Below are 22,663 nucleotides of genomic sequence, written 5' to 3' on the forward strand. Positions count from 1 at the left end.
ACTGTACAATACACAAACTACAATAGCACAATTGCCTCTTAGCCTTGCTTACTCTTCATATACTAATATCATAGATTGTGATTGTTGAAATTTTTTTATTAATTCAAAGAAATAAGAACTAATTCAAAGATTTCATAAAGAAATCATTCTAGAATCATTCAAGACAATTAATTAATAATTGTAACAAGTACTAGATGCTTTCCCTCCAGAACACCAGAGAATGCTTCACTCAGAAAGCAAATGCTTCACTCCTTTCCTTAACCTATGCACTTCAATCTTTAAACATTATAAATACTTTTCAATAGTTGTGAAGCCTTGCATTCTGTCAGTTTAAACCACATTTGTATTGAATTGCTGCCATGTACAAGTGAAGTAAATAAAATAAAAAGATAAAACATCTTTCCTTTCATGGTGTGTTGCCTTTCGTTAACCACATAACTATAAAAAGCCACAAATGTAGATCTGCTGCAGAAATCACAAGGTTTGCACAGGTTTATGTTTCAAAGGGTTTTTATACAATCAGATCTTATACATTGTTTGACTCTACTACACTATTTTGAAGCACATAGTTAAGTAAGTTAATTAAGTTAAGTTAATTAGCCTATTTAATCATGGTTTTATACGCTTACAGTGGTGTGAAAAAGTGTTTGCCCCCTTCCTGATTTATAATTTTTTTTTGCTTGTTTGTCACACTTTAATATTTCAGATCAAACTAATTTAAATATTAGTCTAATATAACAAGTAAACAATATGAAGTTTTTAAATGAAGGTTTTTATTATTAAGGGAAAACAAAATCCAAACCTACATAACCTTGTGTGAAAAGTGCTTGCCCCCTAAACCTAATAATTAGTTGTGCCACCCTTAGCAAGCAGCAAGAACTGCAATCAAGCGTTTGCGATAACTTGCAATGAGTCTGTTACAGCACTGTGGAGGAATTTTGGTCCACTCATCTTTCCAGAATTGTTGTAATTCTGCCACATTGGAGGGTTTTTGAGCATGAACCACCTTTTTAATGTCTTGCCACAGCATCTCAATAGGATTCAGGTAAGGACGTTGACTAGGCCACTCCAAAGTCTCCATTTTGTTTTTCTTCAGTCATTCAGAGGTGGACTTGCTGGTGTGTTTTGGATCATTGTCCTGCTGCAGAACCCAAGTTTGCTTCAGCTTGAGGTCACGAACAGTTGGCCGCACATTGTCCTTCAGGATTCCTTGGTAGACAGCAGAAGTCATGGTTCCATTTATAACAGCAAGTCTTCCAGGTCCTGAAGCAGCAAAACAGTCACAGACCATCACACTACCACTATCATATTTTACTGTTGGTATGATGTTCTTTTTCAAAAAGTTAAAATTTTGTCTTGTCAGTCCACAGAGTATTTTCCCAAAAGTCTTGTCAAGGTGTTTAATGGCAAATCTGAGATGACCCTTTATGTTATTTTTGCTCAGCAGCTCAGCAGTTTTTGTCTTGGAACTCTGCCAAGAAGGCCATTTTTGCCCGATCTCTTTCTTATGGTGGAGTCGTGTACACTGACATCAACTGAGGCAAGTAAGGCATACAGGTCTTTGGATGTTGTTGTGGGGTCTTTTGTGACATCACGGATGAGTCGTCACTGCTCCCATTGGGTAATTTTGGTTGGCCAGCCACTCTTAGGAAGGTTCACCACTGTTCCATGTTTTCACCATTTGTGCATAATGGATCTCACTGTGGTTCGCTGGAGTCCCAAAGATTAAATGGCTTTATATCCTTTTTCCAGACTGATAGATCTCAATTACTTTCTTTCTCATTTGTTCCTGAATTTCTTTGGACCTCGGCATGATGTGTAGCTTTTGAGGATCATTTGGTCTACTTCACTTTGTCAATCAGGTCATATTTAAGTGATTTCTTGATTGCAAACAGGTGTGGCAATAATCAGGCCTGGGTGTGGCTAGGGAAATTGAGCTCTGGTGTGTTATGTTTAGGGGGAGGGACTTTTTCACACAGGGCCATGTGGGTTTGAATTTTGTTTTCCCGTAATAATAAAAACCTTCATTTAAAAACTGCATGTTGTGTTTACTTGTGTTATCTTTGACTAATATTTAAATTTGCTTGATGATCTGAAACATTAAAGTGTGACAAACGTGTAAAAAAAAAAAAAAATCAATAACCACTGTAGTTGTTCACGCCACTGTAGTTGTTATTAGGTACATCTAAACTGTTTCTGTAACTCCTTGCCCATTATAACAGGTAAAAGGGAACTGATAAACTGCACATTATAAATGGGCTATAGTCAGTAATTTTATGATAGAGACTTTTGCATGACACTGTGGATTTGCCAAATGTCATTAATGTAAATGTGTGTCAGTCAGTTTTGGTATAGGTTATTTGAAGCTTGAGAGTATGTCACAGTACCAAATTAGAGTATTTTTTATAAAAAGATTGATTTCAATGTAATATATACTAAATTGTATGACTTAATGGTAAATATAATATCAAGAAAGCCACTTGTTAGGGAGGCTAATTGGAAAACTCTACTTTTGTGTGAGCATCAAAATTGGATTGGAGCTATAGAAAAAGGTAATGTGGTCTGATGAGTTCAGATTTACCCCAAAGCAATGAGCACATCAGGGTAAGAAGGAAATTGCATGAAGCAATGCACTCATCATGCAGTGCATACTCTACAAGCCTCTGAAGGTTTTGATCTATGTTTGATCGAACTTGTCATGTATATGTGGCAATAAAATCATATCAATGAAATTATCCCATCCATGTAATTTTACTTCTCTGACAGCACAAGCATTCTGGGATGACATTTTTGGGTTTCATCAAGCTGGATTCATCAGAGAGGTTCAGGAAGCATGAGGAATCATTTTTATACATAAAATAAAATACATAATAAATAAACCACACATGCTTTATGGAGAGAACTTTGCACTCAAGATGTTAGAACAAATAATTGCACTTTATTTATTGTATTTTTTTTGTATATGAGTCGTATTTATTTGTTATGTTGTTTCTTTGTGTAGTTTCACGGTTTAATGGTGCTCTTCGCAAGCGAAATAAAGAAAGAAGTACCCGTCGGAAACTCTCTGTGTCTCTTTTATGGATACCAATGGGCAGCTACAGATAGATATATAGTATTTTAAATTTTAAGTTAATATTTTAAAATTAATTTCAAATGTTAATTGTATATATTCATTTGTTTATTTTTCTTCTTCTTCTTCTTCTTCTTCTTCTTCTTATTATTATTATTATTATTATTATTATTATATATTTATTTCTTTTTCTCTCTCTTTTGTTTCCATACTTTTCCGTAATTTTGAAAATTTTAATTTGAATGTAACCAAGCCAAATGCAAAATATGTGACATTTAGACAAACTGACTTCATCATGAGGCCATTGTTAGACATGGACAAACCTGCAGAGGTCCCGTCCGCCTCAGTACCAGTGGACCATAATCAAATACATGCTCTGAGGCATGGAAGAAGGAAGAAGCTATGATCTGTGACAACCTGATACCCGTCTCCCTACTGCTCCAGGAAATGAGCTCCAGAGGAGGGACATGGTTGTGACCTTGATAGTGCTGAAACATTGTGCTGCATTGTTTGAGGTTGATGAAGGGAATATGAACAAAAGTGAGGGACAAAAGGTGAAAAAGGCAAATTCTAGGAAGTATATGACAGTAGAGACATACGAAGACAGCAACAGAAAATGTGTGTTTCAGTGAACATGTGATTTATCAGTCTGACACCACACATCATCCAGTACTTTGAGAGGGGACTGTACATGAGACAGACAGGTAAAGCTGAAAGGGAATAAAAAAGAGAAAGAAAACTAATAGAAGAACTATCTAGCCAAACTAGCCAAAGTGAAGAAAGTGATTGTGTGTGTGTGTGTGTGTGTGTGTGTGTGTGTGTGTGTGTGTGTGTGTGTGTGTGTGTGTGTGTGTGTGTGTGTGTGTGTGTAGCGAAATACGGAGTGAGGAAACATTTGATTATGAGTCCCTTCAAATGATCAATGATTTCATTAATAAGACTGATCACATGCCTGCCACTTCAGTGACATGTCCATGATCAATGCTCCTCACTCACACTCTTTCTGTCCTCTCTCATACACACGTTATCCTCTATATTCATTCAATATTTTCCCCCCACAAGAGTAAGAACTGCAAAGTGGGAAGCACAGAGACCGGGAGCAAGCAATGTGTGTGAAGTGAAAGGAGTTGCAGAGTGAGAAGGGGGGTTGTGGGGCAGTGGGAGAGTGAAAATCCATTCTGAACCACATTTTCAATTAGGCTCCACAAGCTGTTATCACAGGTGTGTGAGAATAAGGGCGGCAGGAGTGCAGATGTCTGAAATGAACCCTTATCTGAGGCACAAAGCTGGGCCATGACATGCTATCTGTAAATTACTTTCTGCTTGTGCTGCTTACATGAACTTTATTCCTTTCTGGTGACATTACTCTCTATTTGCTCTATTTGATCATTTAAATGCCTGGCTTTAGGAGGAGAATACCCTCCTCATCTCACACTCTGATTTTTACTGTCTCATGTGTGTTTAAAAATACATAAATTTGATCATATAGATATATTTTTCCCTTACAGCATGTCTCAAATACAGAAAGTTTTTTTCACACAATGATTTCCTGCAACTGTTTACAGTTATTTACCCTCAGCCCAAACTTTTAAAAAAAGAGCCATAAATCATGTTTTTAGGTGCCAAATCCTGCACCTTGCAAGCCTTAGCATAAATTCCTTTACAATTTTTCAAGCTCTCAGAGCTCCTTGCCTCACACCCCCTTCACTTTTCCACCATTCTCCTTCATTCCTCAAACTATTTTCTTCAGGTTTTACTCAGTTTAACTAACTTGTCTATAAATGATTTATCTGACAATATTTTTTTGGTTTATAATGTTAAAGTGTCCTTCTTTACTACTCATCTGGCTGGAAAGTCTCTCTCTCTAGGTCTCTTTCTGGAAGTAACAAAAGAATCAGGGGACTTTGTGGTCCACCTACATCATGAATGCTCGGGTGGTAGAGTGCCAATCAGACCATTGTGGTAGCACAGTTGGTCTCTTTAAGCTGGTCTCTTTAAACAAAAAACAAGGCAGAAGAGAGGATGTAAAAGAAAAGTCACATAGCGTACATGACTATCAGCACTATTTTGGATGTATTGATGGTTATGCAGTAATTGCTTCATAGTGCATACTGGTCATAATCCATGTAAATCAGATTTGTTAATAATATCTTAAAAATGGAAAACTTAAATCTGACATGAAGACTGTAAAGGGAAAGTAAAGAGAAAAGCAAAAACATTGTTTTAAGAGCTATGTTCAAATACAGTTGTAAGATGTGCTACTGATTCTATAACAGAATCTTTTTTCATCTTGTTTATCAGTAACAGCTTGGACTTTTTACTTGTCTGAACACTAGGGGGACGTTTTGTCTTGTGCCATGTGCTTTTGTTTTTGTACATGTGTTATCTCCACCCTATCCTTATCCGGTCCTACCTCTGCACACCTGTCCCTTGTGTTTTAAATAATTGCCTTCCCTATTATTCCAGTTGTATTGTGTGTTGGTTGCTGAGTCCTTGTTCCTGTGTTTGTGGTGTCTGGTTTGCTATGTCTCCTGGTTTTCTGTTTTGTTGTCTCAATTCCTTTGTCATTCCCAGTGTTTTTCCATGTGTTTATTTTTCTTACAAAATCCCCTTTTTAGGTTGTCCCTGCATTTGGGTCTAATTCCTTTTCTGACATTGTTATACCAAAAGCATGAACACTAAAAGCTTCCACCATGTCCTGAGCAGCTGTGTGATCTGAGCAGACACACATCTCTGAGCAAGTTTTCATTAAAAGGTCCCTGCCTCCTGTAAAGTGAATATATTCTTATATGTGACTATAGTCTTATAATATGTATAATAGATAAGTAAATCTCATGTAATGTAATCTAATGTTATTATCAATTGCATAACTGGTACCAAATCAGCCCCTCTGCTACAACCTTTCAAGGACACGGAGATAAAATAGACCCAAATGCAGGATAGCATAAAAAAAAACAAGATTTATTCAATAAAAACACAAAACAAAGACAAAGACAAACACAGACATGACTTGAACGTGGACAACAGAGGATTCTGTGCTGCTCAAGGCAACGTGGCTCAAATAAATACTAATGTGCACTAGTGTGCAGAGGCGGGGCGGAAGAGACAAGTGCGGGGCAGACGTGTGACACCAAACATAAACAAAAGCAAGTGGCCAAAGTCCGGGCTGAGTCCTGACACAACCAGTCTTCTTTCTTTCTTTCTTTGTTCTCCTGGGCAGTTGGGCCTAAATCTGGGGGTCTTTGCCTTACATCAATTAAGTTATGAGTATAGAGTAACAGGACTGAGGATGAGTTTGACTGGTAATTATAACCACAACAAGAATGTGGGAATGCATCAGTAAACAATTAGCTGTTGGTCTATAGTCTATTATATCATGATATGGTGATGGTCAAATAAGTGTTCAAATGAGCAATAAATCACTGAGCTGAGGGTGGAATAAAGCAGCTTAAGGATTAGATTAATTTCTCATGACAGAACTTGAATTCCTCTTATACCGCAGCAAATTACTTTGCTTTATTTATCAATAAATGATGTAATTTTCATGTCTTTTTTTTTAATCAGTTCATAGTTAGTTCCCTTTTCAGTTGTCATACCAGCTATAAATAGTTGTTCCCTCAGATTACTTCCATAAATGTTACATAAATATACATACAGAAAGCTTTACCATATTAGTGATTGTGCATTTGTCTTATACCATACAAAGACTTTTTAATGTTATTTTGTGGTCTGTCCACTATACAAGTGTGAATGAGCTATTACTATAAAAATGTTAACATAATAGATAACATAATAGAATAGTGCATTACTAACCTGTCATTTAAAAAATTAGATTTCAAAATTCACACCACTCTGGCATATTTAACATGACAGAGAAGTGTAATTTAATTTAGTGACGTTTTTTACAGTGAGATATCGACAGTGTGTATAGTCCAAATTATTACTCTGCTCAGCTTGCCAAAAGAAACCATATGTTGCAGAGTAATTAGCCATTACAGAGACGAATTCCTAGTCATTACAGCAAAATTGCATCTGTACTTTTCTAAAGCATGAAAGATACGTGGAGGAATTAATGGAAGGATTTATTTTATTAGAATTTGTTTTAAATTGAGGCATTACTAAAGCATTGTAGGTTATTACAATTTTAATACAATTTTAAATATTATTTGACTAAAATGTAGATACAAGAGGCAATAATCAGCATCAAGTAAAACTGTACTGACTTTGAATTTTTGTCATTAAAAAATTGTAACACATCCTATTTGAAATAGCAGGTACAATATTAAGCATTGTAATGCCATTAAAGGCTGATTCCAACATAATTTATCATGTATTTTAGTGTAACCATGTGTACAAACTTCCATGAAAAAAGTTGAAATTTGTTAGCAAATTCATTCTAAAGTGCCAAACCCCACTGACTCATTGACATGTTGAAACCATCATCTTAACTACAGTTCCCCACAACTTACCAATATTAACCTTTAAGTGTGTATAACATTTAATACATAAATATAATTTCTGACTTATTAAGAGACTAGAGATTAAAGATCTATCAACATCAATAGTCTCAATGGTTCATCGAAGATGGAGAGTGGTGGACCCAAAAAAAGAGCTCAACCTCCACTGATGTGGTGCCAAAATGTGTTAAAAGTTCAATGGTTTTGTGATAACAATTTCAGTTCTGCAAGATTAAGGTATCACATATTTGCCAAATTCTTACCTTGTGGAGGAATGCATTATGAGCCCAGCTACCCATTCTCAAGTTAAGTACTATACATTGCCTCCAATGGCCAACTGTTCTGATATTTGGGGCAGCAGAATCAAAGCTCAAAATATCATTCAATTTTTTTAATAATGCTAAGCCTATGCCTTTTATATATTCTGACAGGCTGGTGTATCTTTGCAGAAGCATGCAAAATTTGTTTAACTTTATTGATCAAAAGGAATTGTCATTTGATGCCAGAACTGGAAAATGACCTATGAAATCTTCTTGACCACTTGACATGGCTCTGGCCTGGCAAGTTTTGTGAGAACTGGTCTAAATGTTTTTAGATGGAAAGAGAAAATCCTCATGCAAATGTAGCATTCACATATCATGAAATTTAGATCCACAATGAAGTTGGGAAGTTGGGAATGTTCTTGGGAAGTTTTGCTTTCCAAACAGAAGCAAATCTACCGAAGCACTATGCCTTAATGTTTAGGAACTATAGGCTAAAATGCAAAATGGTGTTCCTGTCATAACACCAATGGATATTTAGGACACTTACTCAACAGACCTTCAGAGGGCAACCATGCACACATAAATTCTGTTTCTGTTGTGTTTTTGTTAATGTTGCAGATTTTGCTTTTGTCCTAATTTGTGGCCTAATGGTTAGAGAGTTTGACTCCTAACCCTAAGGTTGTGGGTTCGAGTCTTGGGTCGGCAAAACCACGACTGAGGTGCCCTTGAGCAAAGCACCAAACCCCCCAACTACTCCCCGGGCCCCACAGCATGATTGGCTGCCCAATGCTCCGGGTGAGTGTTCACGGTGTCTGTGTGTTCACTGCTGTGTGTGTGCACTTTGACTGGGTTAAATGCAGAGAACAAATTATTTTTTCGAATTTCGGTGCTCTTGATAATCTCCACGGAAGTTCTGTCAATGTTCATCGGAGAGTGGTCGCTCTGTGCTCTCCTGAAGTCAACATCTATCTCTTAAGTTTTGTCAACATTTAGAAACAGGTTGTTAGCAGTACAGCTGTTTCACCTCCTCTCTCTATGCTGACTTATCGTTCTTGCTGATGAGACCCACCATTGTCTCTTGACAGTTTGTTCGAGCTATGCATTGCTACACAATCCTCAGTCAGCACAGTGAACAGCAGTGGACTGATCACACAGCCCTGAGGGGCCACGGTACTCAGTGTGGTGGTGCTGGAGATGTTGTTCCCAATTCAGGTTGACTGAGGTCTTCAAGGCCCAGCAGGCTCAAGTTCTCAGTCACGAGTTGAGGGATGATTGTGGTGAATTCTGAATTGAGGTTTATGAACAGCATTCGTGGTTATGCATCTTTGATGTTCATGTGGGTGAGGGCCAGATGAAGTGTCGTGGCAATGGCCAAGGGGTGCAGTAAAGGTGTAGCTAAGTTTTGATGTGCCTCATGAGGAGCCTCTAAGCACTGCATCATGATGGCTGTGAGTGCGAAGGGACGACTGTAGACTTACTTCTTTGGCACAGGGACAACGGTGGTTGTCTTGAGGCACGTAGAAACAACAGTGCTACTTAGTGAAATGTTGAAGATGTCAGTGAAGACATCTGCTAGCTGTTCTGCACATTACTCTACCTGGAATGTTGTATGGTCCTGCAGACTTCTGTGAGTTAACTATATACTTAGAGTTCTCCTCACACCAGCCGTGGTTAGGCATGGTCTTGGGGAGGATGGTCTTCCTAGCCGCTTTGTTCTGTGCCTCTAACCAAGCATAGAAGTCATTCAGTGCATCTGTTAGGAAAGCGTCACTTTTCACAGACAGGTGAAGTTGCCCTGTAGTTCGTGATTGCCTGGATACACTGCCACATGTGCTGGGTATCTCCGCTGTCCAGGAATGGGCATGGATGAAATCTTCAGCAATACTTAACAGTCCTTTGTGGTGATTCTGCAGATCACTAATAGCCCCATAGAGCTCACATGGAGCCTCCTTAGCATTAGCTCTGAGGGGAATGTACACTCTGACAAAGAAAACTGTGTTGAATGTGTGTTGTGTGAAACAGTGTTGTGATGAGCTTCTAGCATCCCATCTCCTAGTCACTGGTATCAGGCGACACTGAGGACTGGAGACCTGGTTTCCGAAGAAAGAAAGACCTGGTTTTCCGAAGTCTTCCAATAACATCATCAAGCAGGTTTGTAGTTGCATTATTACTGTGCTTTAACGGCGCATGGCAGTCATAAACATAAACCCTGCTGTTTCTGGTGTCCATGTACGTTGAAAAACATTAAAATTTTATTTCAGGAGTGGCCGCTGTCTGTTACTGTGCCGCCATCTTGGAATCAATAATAAAACACCACATTGAGCATGGTATTGCCTCTGCCCCTGTAAGTACCGTCTTGTAGTTAGTTTGCTTTGTGAGTAGTTATTGACTACGTCCTTACTCCTTTAGGTTTTACAGTAAGTCTGTTCATTTTTATTGTTCTGTTTAATATCACCAAAATGAGTCTATGCACTGTCTCCTCAAAGTTCTTGCAACACTGACCATATAGCATATAACTTTGACAAGGCTACAAATATGTCAAGCTTATTTGATAAGTCAATTACAATCAAGTGTTCATATGATATAATCAATACTCTGTGTCAGATATTAGACAGCATGTCAGTAAAACTGCTGGAAGTTTCTGGAAGATGAGTGTCAGTTATCTTGTAAGAGAATTCTTGTACACTTTCCCCTCTGTACCTCACACAGTTTCTTTCAGTTAGGCCTCACCCCTAAAGTGTGCCTCATTTTTCTTTCTTTTTTTTTACAATTTACAAATAATAAAACCTCAAAATTGTGTTGAGCATGTGGGAACAAACCTATGATGCGGGAAATAGAATTGTACAGCAAGTTAAGCTACAATAAATGCCATGTGACTAACGAATAAAACTGAGTTTAATTGTAAACAAATTTGAAATTTTTATTTAAATTTGGCTTGTGCAAAAAACTCTAAATAAATATGCATAAATAATGTACTAACAAACATGTTCAGGACCACTGTCATATTCTTTTCATAAAAATAAATATAGATCAATAGAGAAGATTGCAACACAACTACATTTTCATTTTCATTATAATCTATTCAGACAGTATTGTTTTGTGTAAATCTATTGTTAAATCAGTGAACATGTACATAGCCTTAAACAGTGATCTAGACAGTACAACCAAAAGTGGCATAAACATATTTTCATTTGCCTGGAAATAATCTCTCACTAAATAAAAGCAAGTACTTGTTCAACATGCTAGATTTCCAGATTAATCTGAATAAAAATGAACTCAGATTTTTAAAAAAAGTATTTAATATTGTGTCCAAACTAACACATAAGCTGGAATATTTCTTAATATCTTAACAAATATAAACTATAAGGACCAAAATATAGCAATCGGCTGTTGGTATTCAAATGTTCACAACTAATCCCTACTAGTCAGGTGTCAAGTAACGAAGTACAAATACTTCGTTACCTTACTTAAGTAGAAATTTTAGCAGACTTTTTACTTCTACTCCTTACATTTTCACACAATTATCTGTACTTTCTACTCCTTACATTTTAAAAATAGCCTCATTACTCCTATTTCATTTCGGCTTGTCATCACGCCATCCGGACAGAGTGAATTTGATTGTGGTTGGATGAAAAGTATAAACATATACCATTCCGACACCCTATTGGTTTGTACGCGACCCATCGCACCTGCACATGACACAAATCGCATTAAATATAGCAGACGGAGCCAAGTACGAAGATGTCCTTGCAGAGGCTCAAAATTCAATGTCTCAACAACCAAGCACCAGCACCAGCGAGGAAGTTGGTAGCCAGGAAGACCAACCAACCTCAACCCTTATACATTCCTGGCCATACCTGGAAGAATTTTTTTAAATAGTTGGATGGAAAAATAAGTCATTGCGCATGTGTTGTAAACTATGCACACCCAAATACCACGAGCGAATGGCTTTCAAAAACTCGCCATCTAATTTAAAAAAGCATATTGAGGTGAGCTGAAATTTTGTTATTATCAGTCAATTATTAACAAATTTGAAATTCGACTTTAGCCAAATGTTATCTGAGCTTAAATTATTGCTATTAAATTATTTTGTTATTATCAGTTGATTATTGACAATACTGTAGTGACCTAGTAACGTACTAATAATGATAAATTTGTGATGTCGGTGGCAAACCTGGGCACATGCCAATGGTTTGCTTGCTACCAGCAAACTAGTTTGGTGGCTCGGTGTAAGATTTGAAATTCAACTTTAACCAAATGTTATCTGAGCTTATAATTATTATTATTATTACTATATGCAATATTTGTAAGTTAATTGTGCAAAGCTATAATCCACAGCTGGTTGATAAGGTATGTACTAAGGATAGTCATGATCCTGTCTGTGTATGAGAGTGCACGCGCCTGTATGGGGCCCTAGGGGTCCTTGTAAAGAGGTAATAGGCCCAACTATTAGCCAAATGCTGTTTAACATGATTTTACTGCTAATTTTCAGTCATGGCAGCAGCTGCTTGTGATCCTAAAACAGCTTTAAATTGATAGTTCACCCAAAAAGAAAAATTCTGTCATCATTTTCTCATCCTCATGTTTTAAATCTGTATGAATTTCTTTATTCTGATGAACTTATTTTCCTCCTTGAAGAAGACCAGCCCTCTTGAAATGACCCAGTAGTTGGATGCATACCTGGGGTGCCCAGGAGACACAGTAGAGGTACTGAAGTCCTTCCCATCTGTGTGCCAGCTATCACTTAAGCTTAATACGGCACTCCCTGCTTCAGCAGCCTGTGAAAGACTGTTTAGTGTTGCAGGGCTGATCTTCAGGCCAAGAAGAGCATGCATTGGCTCAAAGAACTTTGAGAACCAGCTGCTTTTGTGGATGAACAAAGCCTATCGGTAACTCTTTGTCGCATGTTCTGTGCTTAAATGATGTTGATTACCCTGTTGTTGTTTAAGTCCAATGTGTTTGTTTCAATAAAGGTTATCGAGGACATGCCTCTGAAGTTTCACTTTTTGCACCATTACAATACCATACAATACTAGTCATATCTTCTTCTCCATGAAACACAGCTCAGTAGTACACATATACTTTATGGTTCTTTAATGTATTTGCATTGTACTAAAATGCGTTCTTTTTCAGTGGGCATATACAGTATGCGGCTGAAACAGGTAGCCTAGTGCATCCCAAATTTTTCAACATCATCATATTAATATAACATTATAGTCATTATGGCCTTTAGAAATATGTTTTTTGAGGAGGTGGGGTAGTGCACAATAGGCCCCTGTGGCACAGCCTAAGCTTTTGTCCTTAATGGCATTTTTTCCTTGCATTACTTTTACTTTTATACTTTTACACTTGTACTTGAGTAAAAAGCTTGAGTTGATATTTCAACTTCTACAGAAGTCTTTTTAAACCCTAGTATCTATACTTCTACCTGAGTAATGAATGCGAATCCTTTTGACACCACTGCTACTAGTACTCTACCTCAGTACCAGATAATCAGACAGGCCATCAATACCATCATTATGCAAGAACTCTCAATGATCTCTTCTAAACTATTTCTTGATGATATTCCAGGTTAGCTTAATTTTTGCAGTACATAAGTAAAGCCATTAAAGCATGAATGACAGAAACTAATTCATGATGGAAGGATGATTTAAAGTATTTATATTTAAACTACATATTATATTTACATTTCTAACATTTGGTAGATGCCCTTATCCAGAATTCACTATGTTACAGATCTAGGTACCAACAAATTAAAACTCATATAAAACAAATATTTTTTAAATATACATATAAAACAAACAGGAAAATAAGTGTTAGTTTAAGTGTTTCAGGAAGAGGTAGGTCCTCAACCATCGATGGAATTTAGCAATGGACTCAGCTGTTTGGACATCTAAGTTCATTCCACCAAAAGAAAAGAATCTTGCTGTATATACACCTCTTACCCTGAGAAATGGTAGGACCAATTGAGCAGTGCTAGAATGTCAGAGGAAGAGTGGTGTAGTTTGAGGAGTGACAAGAGCTTTGAGGGAGCTGGTCTATTTTTGGCTTTGTAGGCAAGCATCAGTGTTGTGAATCTGATGTGTGCAGATACCAGAAGCTAGTGGAGGAAGAACAAGAGTGGGGTGGTATGTGTGAACTTAGGCTGGTTGAAGATAAGTTATGCATCTGCACTTTTGATCAATTGCAAAGAATGAATTGCATTCATAGGTAGGCCGGCCAGCATTGAGTTGCAGTAGGCCAGTCACGAAATTACAAGAGATTGAACAAGTACTTAAGTAGCCTGAGTGGATAAACATGACCAAATCCTTCTGAAGTTGTAGAGAAGAAACTAACATGAGCGTGTCACATTAGCAACATATGAGGAAAAAGACAGCCCAAGGTTACCCCAAGTTTGTGAGCTGTGGTCGAAGCAGAGATCAGATCGTTGTGTAGAGATATCACAAGATCCTGACCTGGGGATGAATCACCTGGGATCTGAGGGACAGAAGTAGAATATAAGTTGGGTGTCATCAGCATAACATTCGTAAGAGAAGCCATGTGATGAAATAACTTCACCAGGATCTTGGAGGTTTTTCTGCAAGAAAGACAGACAGTTGATTATAAACAAAGAGTTCAAGATTTTTTAAAAGAAAAGAGAAAAGTTATACTGGTCTGTAGTTACTAATATCTGATTGATCTAGAGCAGATTTCTTCGGAAAAGGAATAACCCTTACTCTCTTGAAGGTAGTTGTTACTTGACCAGATGTTAGGGATCCATTGCTGATTGTGTGATGAAGGGCAGAAGATCTTGTGAAATGGTCTGGAGCATACTGGAATGGATTAGATCCAGTAGGCAGGTAGTAGGATTGCAAGACTGGATGACTTGAAGAATCTATTTTGCTGTTGCAATTGAAAAATGTGACAATGAATGAGTAGGGAAGTCCTGGCTGTGAAACGTATGTGTAGTCAAGGCAGAAGTGAAGGTCTGGCAGATTCTCTCAATCTTCTCATTGTTAAAAGAGGCAATGTCTTCAACAATCAGAGAGGATGAAGTGGGAACACAGAAGCTTCAAACTTTTCCTTGTAGAAGGATGTCCTGAACATATGGTAGGAGGTGAGATCTGCATCGAGTTGTGATTTCTTCCACTTTCTCTCTGCTAATCCAAGTCAGTGGTCCCCAACCTTTTTGTCGTTGCAGGCCGTCAATGTTTGATCATTTTACTGCGGCCCGCTGGGGGTGGGGGGTGGCGGCTATACAATTAAATTAAAATAAATCATTTTTTATTTAATTGTATTTAAACATGCATTTTTAACTCACTACAACGCTAAAGCGATGAGAACCCTGAGCTTGTTTCTTTACAACGAGACGGTTCCATCTGGGGTAATGAGAGACAATGACACCCGAAGTGTGTTGCTTATGTCCAGTTTATTCCGTTGTTTTGTTTTGGTTGCCGTCACTGCAGAAAACCCCGCTTCACACAGATAGCATGTCGGAAATGGCAATAGGGATTTAAGTGCTGTGGTGACAATCGCAGGGTATTCTGCCATGACTTTAATCCAGAACACCGGCAGAGTTTCTAACTTTCTAACGACGTCTGTTTCGTGCTCATTTTTACTAATTTTTGGGTTAATTTGAGCAAACACAATATACATGTACACCAAGCACTGTTAAACATGACAAAGTACCAGTGAACAGAGAGAAGAGCGATACACACCTTCTCTCCACCACAGCTACAACACCACTGCCGTTTGCAGCCGCTCAGCTCCAGATGTCACCTAAAACCGCCCCGATATCATGATATTTTGTGCATGCACGGGATTGGTGCGGCTTTAGGTGACGTCTCTCAGTTAACCTCTCGTCCATGGAAAGTCGCACAAACCCGAGAAATACAGTAAATAAAATGGAAATAATTTAATGTTCCTTGGGCGGCCCGGTACCATTTGGTCCACGGACAGGTACCGGTCCGCAGCCCGGGGGTTGGGGACCACTGATCTAAGTTATTTTAGACTGTTATGCAACACAGTCTGTGTTGCGCAACACGTGTTGTGCAACACGTCTGACAGCCAAAGACCAAAACAAGTCTTCTTGTTCAGAGTGGACAGAGTACAGACAAGGCTCATGGTTGAGGAAAGAGAAGAGAGGAAAGTGTCTGAGTCCAAGAGTAGGGAGGAGAAGAAGTCAGGAACAGGAAGCAATGGAAAAAGTGCCAGAAGCAACAGAGCAAGTGGAGATTACAATGGTAAAAAGAGAGATGTTGGAAGTTGGTTTTTGGTAAGATAAGGAGAGTGATACTGAAGGATACCAGGTGATGATCAGAGATGTTAAGTGGCTTAGCAGTCATGTCTGAGGCTGGGGTAGGACGAGTAAAAACCACCACCACCTTTTTCCTTTTCTGAAGGAAAAGCATTGAGGAGTGTGTCGAGTTCTTCCAGGAAGTTTCCAGGGGACCAGGAGTACGGTAGATGACAATGGTGCCAAGGTTGATTGCAGAGGTAAACTGAAACCACATGGAATTCAAAAGAAGAGATGGTGAAATGGAAGACAACAGTAAACCTGTTCCACCACCCCTGCCTGTTTCTCGGGCTGAGTGAGAGAAAGCATAGGCAGAGGATAGAGCATCTGGTCTTGCAGTGTTCTATGGGGATATTCAGGTCTCGCTTAGTGCCAGAATATCAAAGGAGTAATGGGAAGATAAAGCCGACATAAAACCAGCTTTCCTTACAGCAGACTAGCAATTCCAGAGCGCACCTGCCACCACTGTTTGAGCCTACTAAGCCTGTCTATGGCCTGTCTATAAAAACTTTACCTTCAGGCTTTGTTCTTTCAGTCTAAAAAATACTATTAAGTACCTTTGAGTTATGCTTGATGTTGGTCAAGTAATCTCAAATAAACGGTTATAAAACATCTCCAGCATATTGCCCCAAATTTATACAGTGTACACTGGCTGCCTACTGAGTTACGTATCTAAAACATAGCATCAAATAAAAAGGTTTTCTAATAGCATGCATATCAATATCTCAATGGTTTAGCTTTGACATATCATATTGGTCTTTTGGAAAGTTAAACAATCTTGTTAAGTGTTACTATTTTATTTTTATCAAGTAAAAAACTGAAAGTATATGAACAGATGAGGAATCCAAATCCAATCAATATTTGGTGTGCCTACCCATTGATGGAAAACAGAATCAGTTCTTCTATGTATACTTGCACAAATTGTTCTGTCTCCTCATGTATTCCAAGATATAATGTTAAAATTAAGGCTCTGTCCTAAACCATAACTTCCATTACTCTCTATTCTTCTATATTCTGATCATTCTTAATTACGTTGGTCATGGTCTTGATGCAGAATAAATTTGGGGCCAATCAGATACCTACATGATGGTATTGCATGATGTATAAGTATGTTCCTGTATTTCTCAGCATTGAGGACACCATTAATCCTGACCAAATCTCCAACTCCATTCAACCCATACTTGCAAGGAACCTCCACCAATCTTCACTGTTGGCTCCAGAGACTCATTATTGTACTGTTCTCCAGCATTTTGGCAGACTCCACCTGCTACAGTCAAATATTTAATATTTTGACTTATCAGTCCACCACTGCCATTTCTCTGCACCCAGTTCCTATGTTTTAGCCTTATTTCCATGTCACACTTGACCTGTATCTGAATGAATGCACCCATTGCATTGCTTCTCCTTGATTGCTTGTTTGGATAATTTGCATGAATATGCACGAGTTTAGGTGAAGTGACACTGCACATGTCTGTCTGGTGTGAGCTGGTGTTTCAAACCTAAATTATTATATAATCGTTATAGTAGTGTTAGTTACATTGTGAGAAAAATCTACACAAGAAACTAAGAAAGTATTGAATAACAGGTAAGTGTAAATCGCTTGGCTGAGAAGATAATAATTAATGGACTAATTCCATTAATTATTGAACAACTGACAATACATATATGCTTTTACGCGTTAAGATGCTATATATTGGGGGCATCATCTTCCTAAATTAAAACCATTGTAATTTACCTGGAAGATAAACTGAAGGTGACGTGTATTAGTCGCTTGATTTGAGGATCAGATTAAACATGTCATAGTGTTAGATTATTATCAGGCTTTTAGTACCGTTGGACGTAGTGCTGGAAGCCACAGCCTTTTCGCTGATCTCAGTTTGGGTCAAGGAGGATCTCTTGTTTGCCACGATGGTCTCTACCCTCTTTTTCTTCTCTGGTGTTGAACGTGCCTGGGACTGTGTTTCCATGGTGACTGCACATTCCTTAGAGCTGCATCTAAGCCGAGATACCTGTAAGTTCCACCCGAGAAAATGAAAGAGGTAAATGAGGTGTAGTGTGTCAAAAATGTTAAGCTTTTCCTACTACTCCTACTGTGGTAAGGTTACCATCAAAGTTAGCTGGTAAGGTCAAGAACAACAAGTAAAATAACCTTCATGAGACATTCAGGATTTTTAACCCCAGAACTAAGGTTTGCGATTTCAGGACTAGTAGTTGAGAGAGTGGGTATGTTTGCAAGTGGGTATAGAAAGCATAAACCACACTGCTCTTCTACACTGAAAAATACACAAAGGCAAACCCTTATAGGGATACTTTAGAAGGTGAGAAACTCACACCTATCAAAAAGAAGGTTTGTTTGAAGCTCCTTCGGGGAATATCAGACTACCGGCCATTTTCTCTTTTAATAATAAACTCTGTGTAAGTTAAAGCTCTTTTTAATACAAGTAAATAAAATATCTGAAAGTTTCCTCTTGGTAAGCTAAAGTTATTTATGCCATCATGTTTACATTACTAATTATTTCAATTGCATAAAAATAATGTTTCCTTTTTGACATCACATTAAATCTGCAAGCAATCAGGGCATACAAAAAATAAAATAAAAAATACAGCAGAATTATCCCTTTTTCTTAAAACAAATCAAAAACTTCCAACACTTTTTTGAAAATATGTTTTGGGTTTTTTAAATTAAAAAAAATGAAACACTCTGATGCTAGATAGGCCAAACAGTAATCGATTGCAAGCCCAGGTGGAGAACACAGGCATGTGCAGTAGCACTGACAGCCTGTCGGAAAAACAAAGAAAGATCAGACATATAGTGCCAAAAAGTGAGCTCTTTTTCTTTTATTTTTATCTCTTATATTACACCATCCAACAGTTTCTGCCCATTCAGTAAAGTAAAAAGAAGCAAGAGGGAAAGAGGGAATGTGAAAACATGCAGTGAGTCCTTTCTGCCTGTTATCGACTGGCCTCTGACACTTGGGCACATTGGCTCTGCATGTCTGTGAGTGTTTAAACCCCCACTTCCCCAATCATCAATCCCTAGGCAATGCAGAAAAGTAAAAAGAAGCTATGATCAGAAAATTGAGACAGATGAAGAGGAAAAGACAAAGGTGTAAAAGTCAGACAATTGGAGCAAATATCATATTCTTACTTCCCTGTCTTAATTGGCTAATAAACGAATTAAGACAATTTATCTTTTTTACAATAGCAATTCCCTGACTTCTCCTAACCTCTCCCCACTTATTGCCGCAGGTTATGTTGGCCCTCATTCGCTGCCATCAGTATTTCCCCCAGTTTGACACTATTTTATGCGTTACTGTTTGCTGCTAAGCTTTGGAAGAAAAAACAGGTGTATCTGAGAGTATGAAGGTCAACAATGCACACTGTTTATGAAGGACTAAATAATATCAAGTAAGAATGACAGAGATGAGCCTATAGGTTTTAAAAAATTCCATGAAACAATAGCCCTTTATTCATATGCCAGTAAGATCTTCACAAAGCATTCAAGGCTGCTGATCAGTGCCAAAATAAATGTAAAATATCACATTAGACTTCATTCCCCACTTGATGGACTCCCATACCCAATTAGCTGTGAGACAGAAAGAGTGTTCTCTTCATGTGGGCTTGTCCATAATCCTCACTCAGAGAAAGAGGGACGATTAACCAGGTTTAAAATACCACAATTCAGACTGATCCCAAGAAAAAAGATTCTTATTTTAAGCACATTAGGCAAATCAATTTAACATAAATTATACGCTCCAGTGACAAAAGCAAGTTGAAAGTCAGTGGCAAATGAAACATCAAAGTCAAACAACAGAATAAACTTTTCTAATAAAAAAGAAATGTTTTCTTCAGGCCATCGTTTTCTTCTTTATTCATTTTAACCAACACCTAAATGCATTTTAAAGAATTTATTGTTTCTGAAAAATCTGTGTCATCCTGCATAAAAAGATATTTTGCTATTTTCTGTTCTGAAAACTACAGACATTTCTGAACTGAGATCTGTTTCTCTTTTGCAGGTATCTGGTAGCACCCAGTGTTCTGGTTCTACTTCGATACTTAATGACACGTCACTAGCCTTTGCTTTTATAATCTAATTGACTATTGGAATAACACATTTTGAAGATATTTATGTTTACAATTTGAAATTAGATCTCATATTGATTATCAGCATCACCCACATCAGTCTCTGGATTATTGAAATAACACATTCATTCATTAACTTTTGTTCTTTTGGCTCAATCCTTTTACTATTAACTGCCTCTAAAATGTTATAAAATATTTGCACATCATGAAGATACTCATATCTCTCCTATCTGGCAACATTAAATAACAAACACATTACCAGAAATAATATGATTTTTTTTTACCTTATTTTGTTTTAGGTTAACAAGGTTATATGCATAGGTTATATGAATTGTGTGTGTATGGGCTGCTGCTTTTTTATTTACAATTTCCTTTTTATTAGCAATGAAATGTGGGAAGAGGGAAGTCTGAGAAAAAAGAAATCAGAATTTATATATTACAATACATTAAAATGTTTAAGGCATGCTATATTTGTTAATTAACTAAAAGAAAACCAAGTTATTCAAATAAACAATATATTATGGGAATAAAGTTGAAATCTAGAGATGAGTGATTAAGTGTTGTTTAATTTCAACCTGTGCACATTTGAGTTACAAAATGGGGAGTAAACATGGACGTCTCCATGTTCATCTTTTGTTATCCGCAATCTAACTATCGAACTTTGGCGTGTGATTTATTTGGTGTACTTATAGATTAACCAAGCTAATATGTGTAGATTGATCTAAGGAAAGTGTTATATTTACATTATAACATTCAATGTGTTAGTCCTGCTTTATTTGCTGATGCTGCTGTGAACAGCTATGATTTGATGGTTCTGTGATTTGATGGTTCACTTGCTATACTTGCGGATGAGCAGACTCCTAAATTTATAAGTAGGAATGATGGGGCATTTTTTCCCCATGAAGTCAGAAATTCTGACAATTCTTATGAATTGTTGAATGCTGTTTTAAACTAGCTCTTTTTTCTCTCTCTAGCACTGCCTATTGTTTCCTCATTTTCATTCTCCCCTCTCTCCGTCTAGAGTGTTCTAGGACCTTTCCATTCAAGACACAACCTAAGAAGATACTGAACAAACTAAAATGTAATCATAAAGCTTACATGGAGCTCCTTTAGCACTCACTGCTCAATAGATAAGAATATATAAAGGCGTCATGACAATGAAAAACCTCTAGCGGACACATGCTTCTTCGGCTTATTAGTACTGATGCTTAGCTGTTTGTTTAGCTTCGATTTGGATTATGGAGGGGTGGGGGATGGGGTTTTGATTTATTTTTTTTTTCTGTAAGCATTTTTAAACATTTTATATTATTCTCTTTAAGGGAATGCATGTAAGGTTTCAGTGATATTTAACAGTGTGAGCTGTGTTATTAAGCCTGATTGGAATACACATTTGAAAATTTTGTGTGTGTGTGTGTGTGTGTGTGTGTGTGTGTGTGTGTGTGTGTGTGTGTGTGTGTGTGTGTGTGTGTGTGTGTGTGTGTGTTCTATTGTGCAAAGACACCCTAGGGAGGTGATGAGTGAATGTAGGAATTCCTGATCTGATGAAAACACCCCCCCCCCCGCCATTCTCTCTCTCTCTTTCACACACACACACACACACACACACACACACACACACACACACACACACACACACACACACACACACACACACACACACACACACACACACACACTAGGCTTTGGTTGCCATAGTCTCCTTCTCATCTCTGAAATACAAATCCTTTGCAACAATCTGGTTTGCATCGATAAAAATAAGATAACATCCTTTTAATGCTAAAATGTAAAACTATAAGTAGTTTCACAATTACTATGTACTCATATATTTCAACTGTAAATTCAACAGAAGATAATTTTATAATTCATACAGTCAAAGATGAATTTTCATAATGCTGGTGCCATAAAATATTCAGGGGTAACTGAAATTTAAAACACTACCTGTATGAAACATATCCATCAAAATAACTCCAACCTTTTTTGTTCAGTTTTTCTTTGCTCAGAGAATTTTCCCCCCACAATTATTAACTCCAGGTTTAAAATAATCCAGGAAAGTTGTATATATATTCTCTATGCAAGCAACTACATACTATAGAAAACCCCTAATACAATAATGTTATGATTCTGCAGACTGTTTGTTTACTGTCCAAGTGGTCCACCACTTTATACACCACTAACATTGCTGTAAATATGTGCATTAAAATGTTATAGAAACAAAGTACTGTTTCTCAATTCCTGGTGATAATCGCATGCAGTGTGGAAACACAATATACAAACTAATAACCAAAATCCCAAGCATCCCCAAAACACAGATATTGACTTACTTATCCAATCAAGAAAATGAAGCATCAAAGCCCTGTCAGTGCAGAATCAGGGGCAAATTACCCGTCCCAGAGCTTTAGGATGATTCATCACTCCAATGCCTCTCAAGGCATCATCAAGTTTACTTAAAGACAGCACACTTCCCCCACTGCAATGATTTATTGGCTCTTATTAATTCCTGTACAGACCCTAGTGG

General features: G+C 37.6%; 1 protein-coding gene across 3 annotated transcripts in view; it reads right to left on the minus strand.

The window, feature by feature from the left end:
• The window catches only part of gli3 (GLI family zinc finger 3), a 112,327-nt gene that overhangs the window by 79,899 nt on the left and 9,765 nt on the right, over positions 1 to 22,663 (minus strand). For all 3 annotated transcript variants that reach the window (XM_027176643.2, XM_027176628.2, XM_047808799.1), the window contains exon 2: positions 17,897 to 18,074. In XM_027176643.2, coding sequence (XP_027032444.2) covers positions 17,897 to 18,032 — 136 coding nt within the window. In that variant the 5' untranslated portion in view covers positions 18,033 to 18,074. The remainder of the gene's footprint in view (positions 1 to 17,896; positions 18,075 to 22,663) is intronic.

This window comes from Tachysurus fulvidraco, chromosome 25, assembly GCF_022655615.1.
Source record: "Tachysurus fulvidraco isolate hzauxx_2018 chromosome 25, HZAU_PFXX_2.0, whole genome shotgun sequence".
Taxonomy (NCBI): domain Eukaryota; kingdom Metazoa; phylum Chordata; class Actinopteri; order Siluriformes; family Bagridae; genus Tachysurus; species Tachysurus fulvidraco.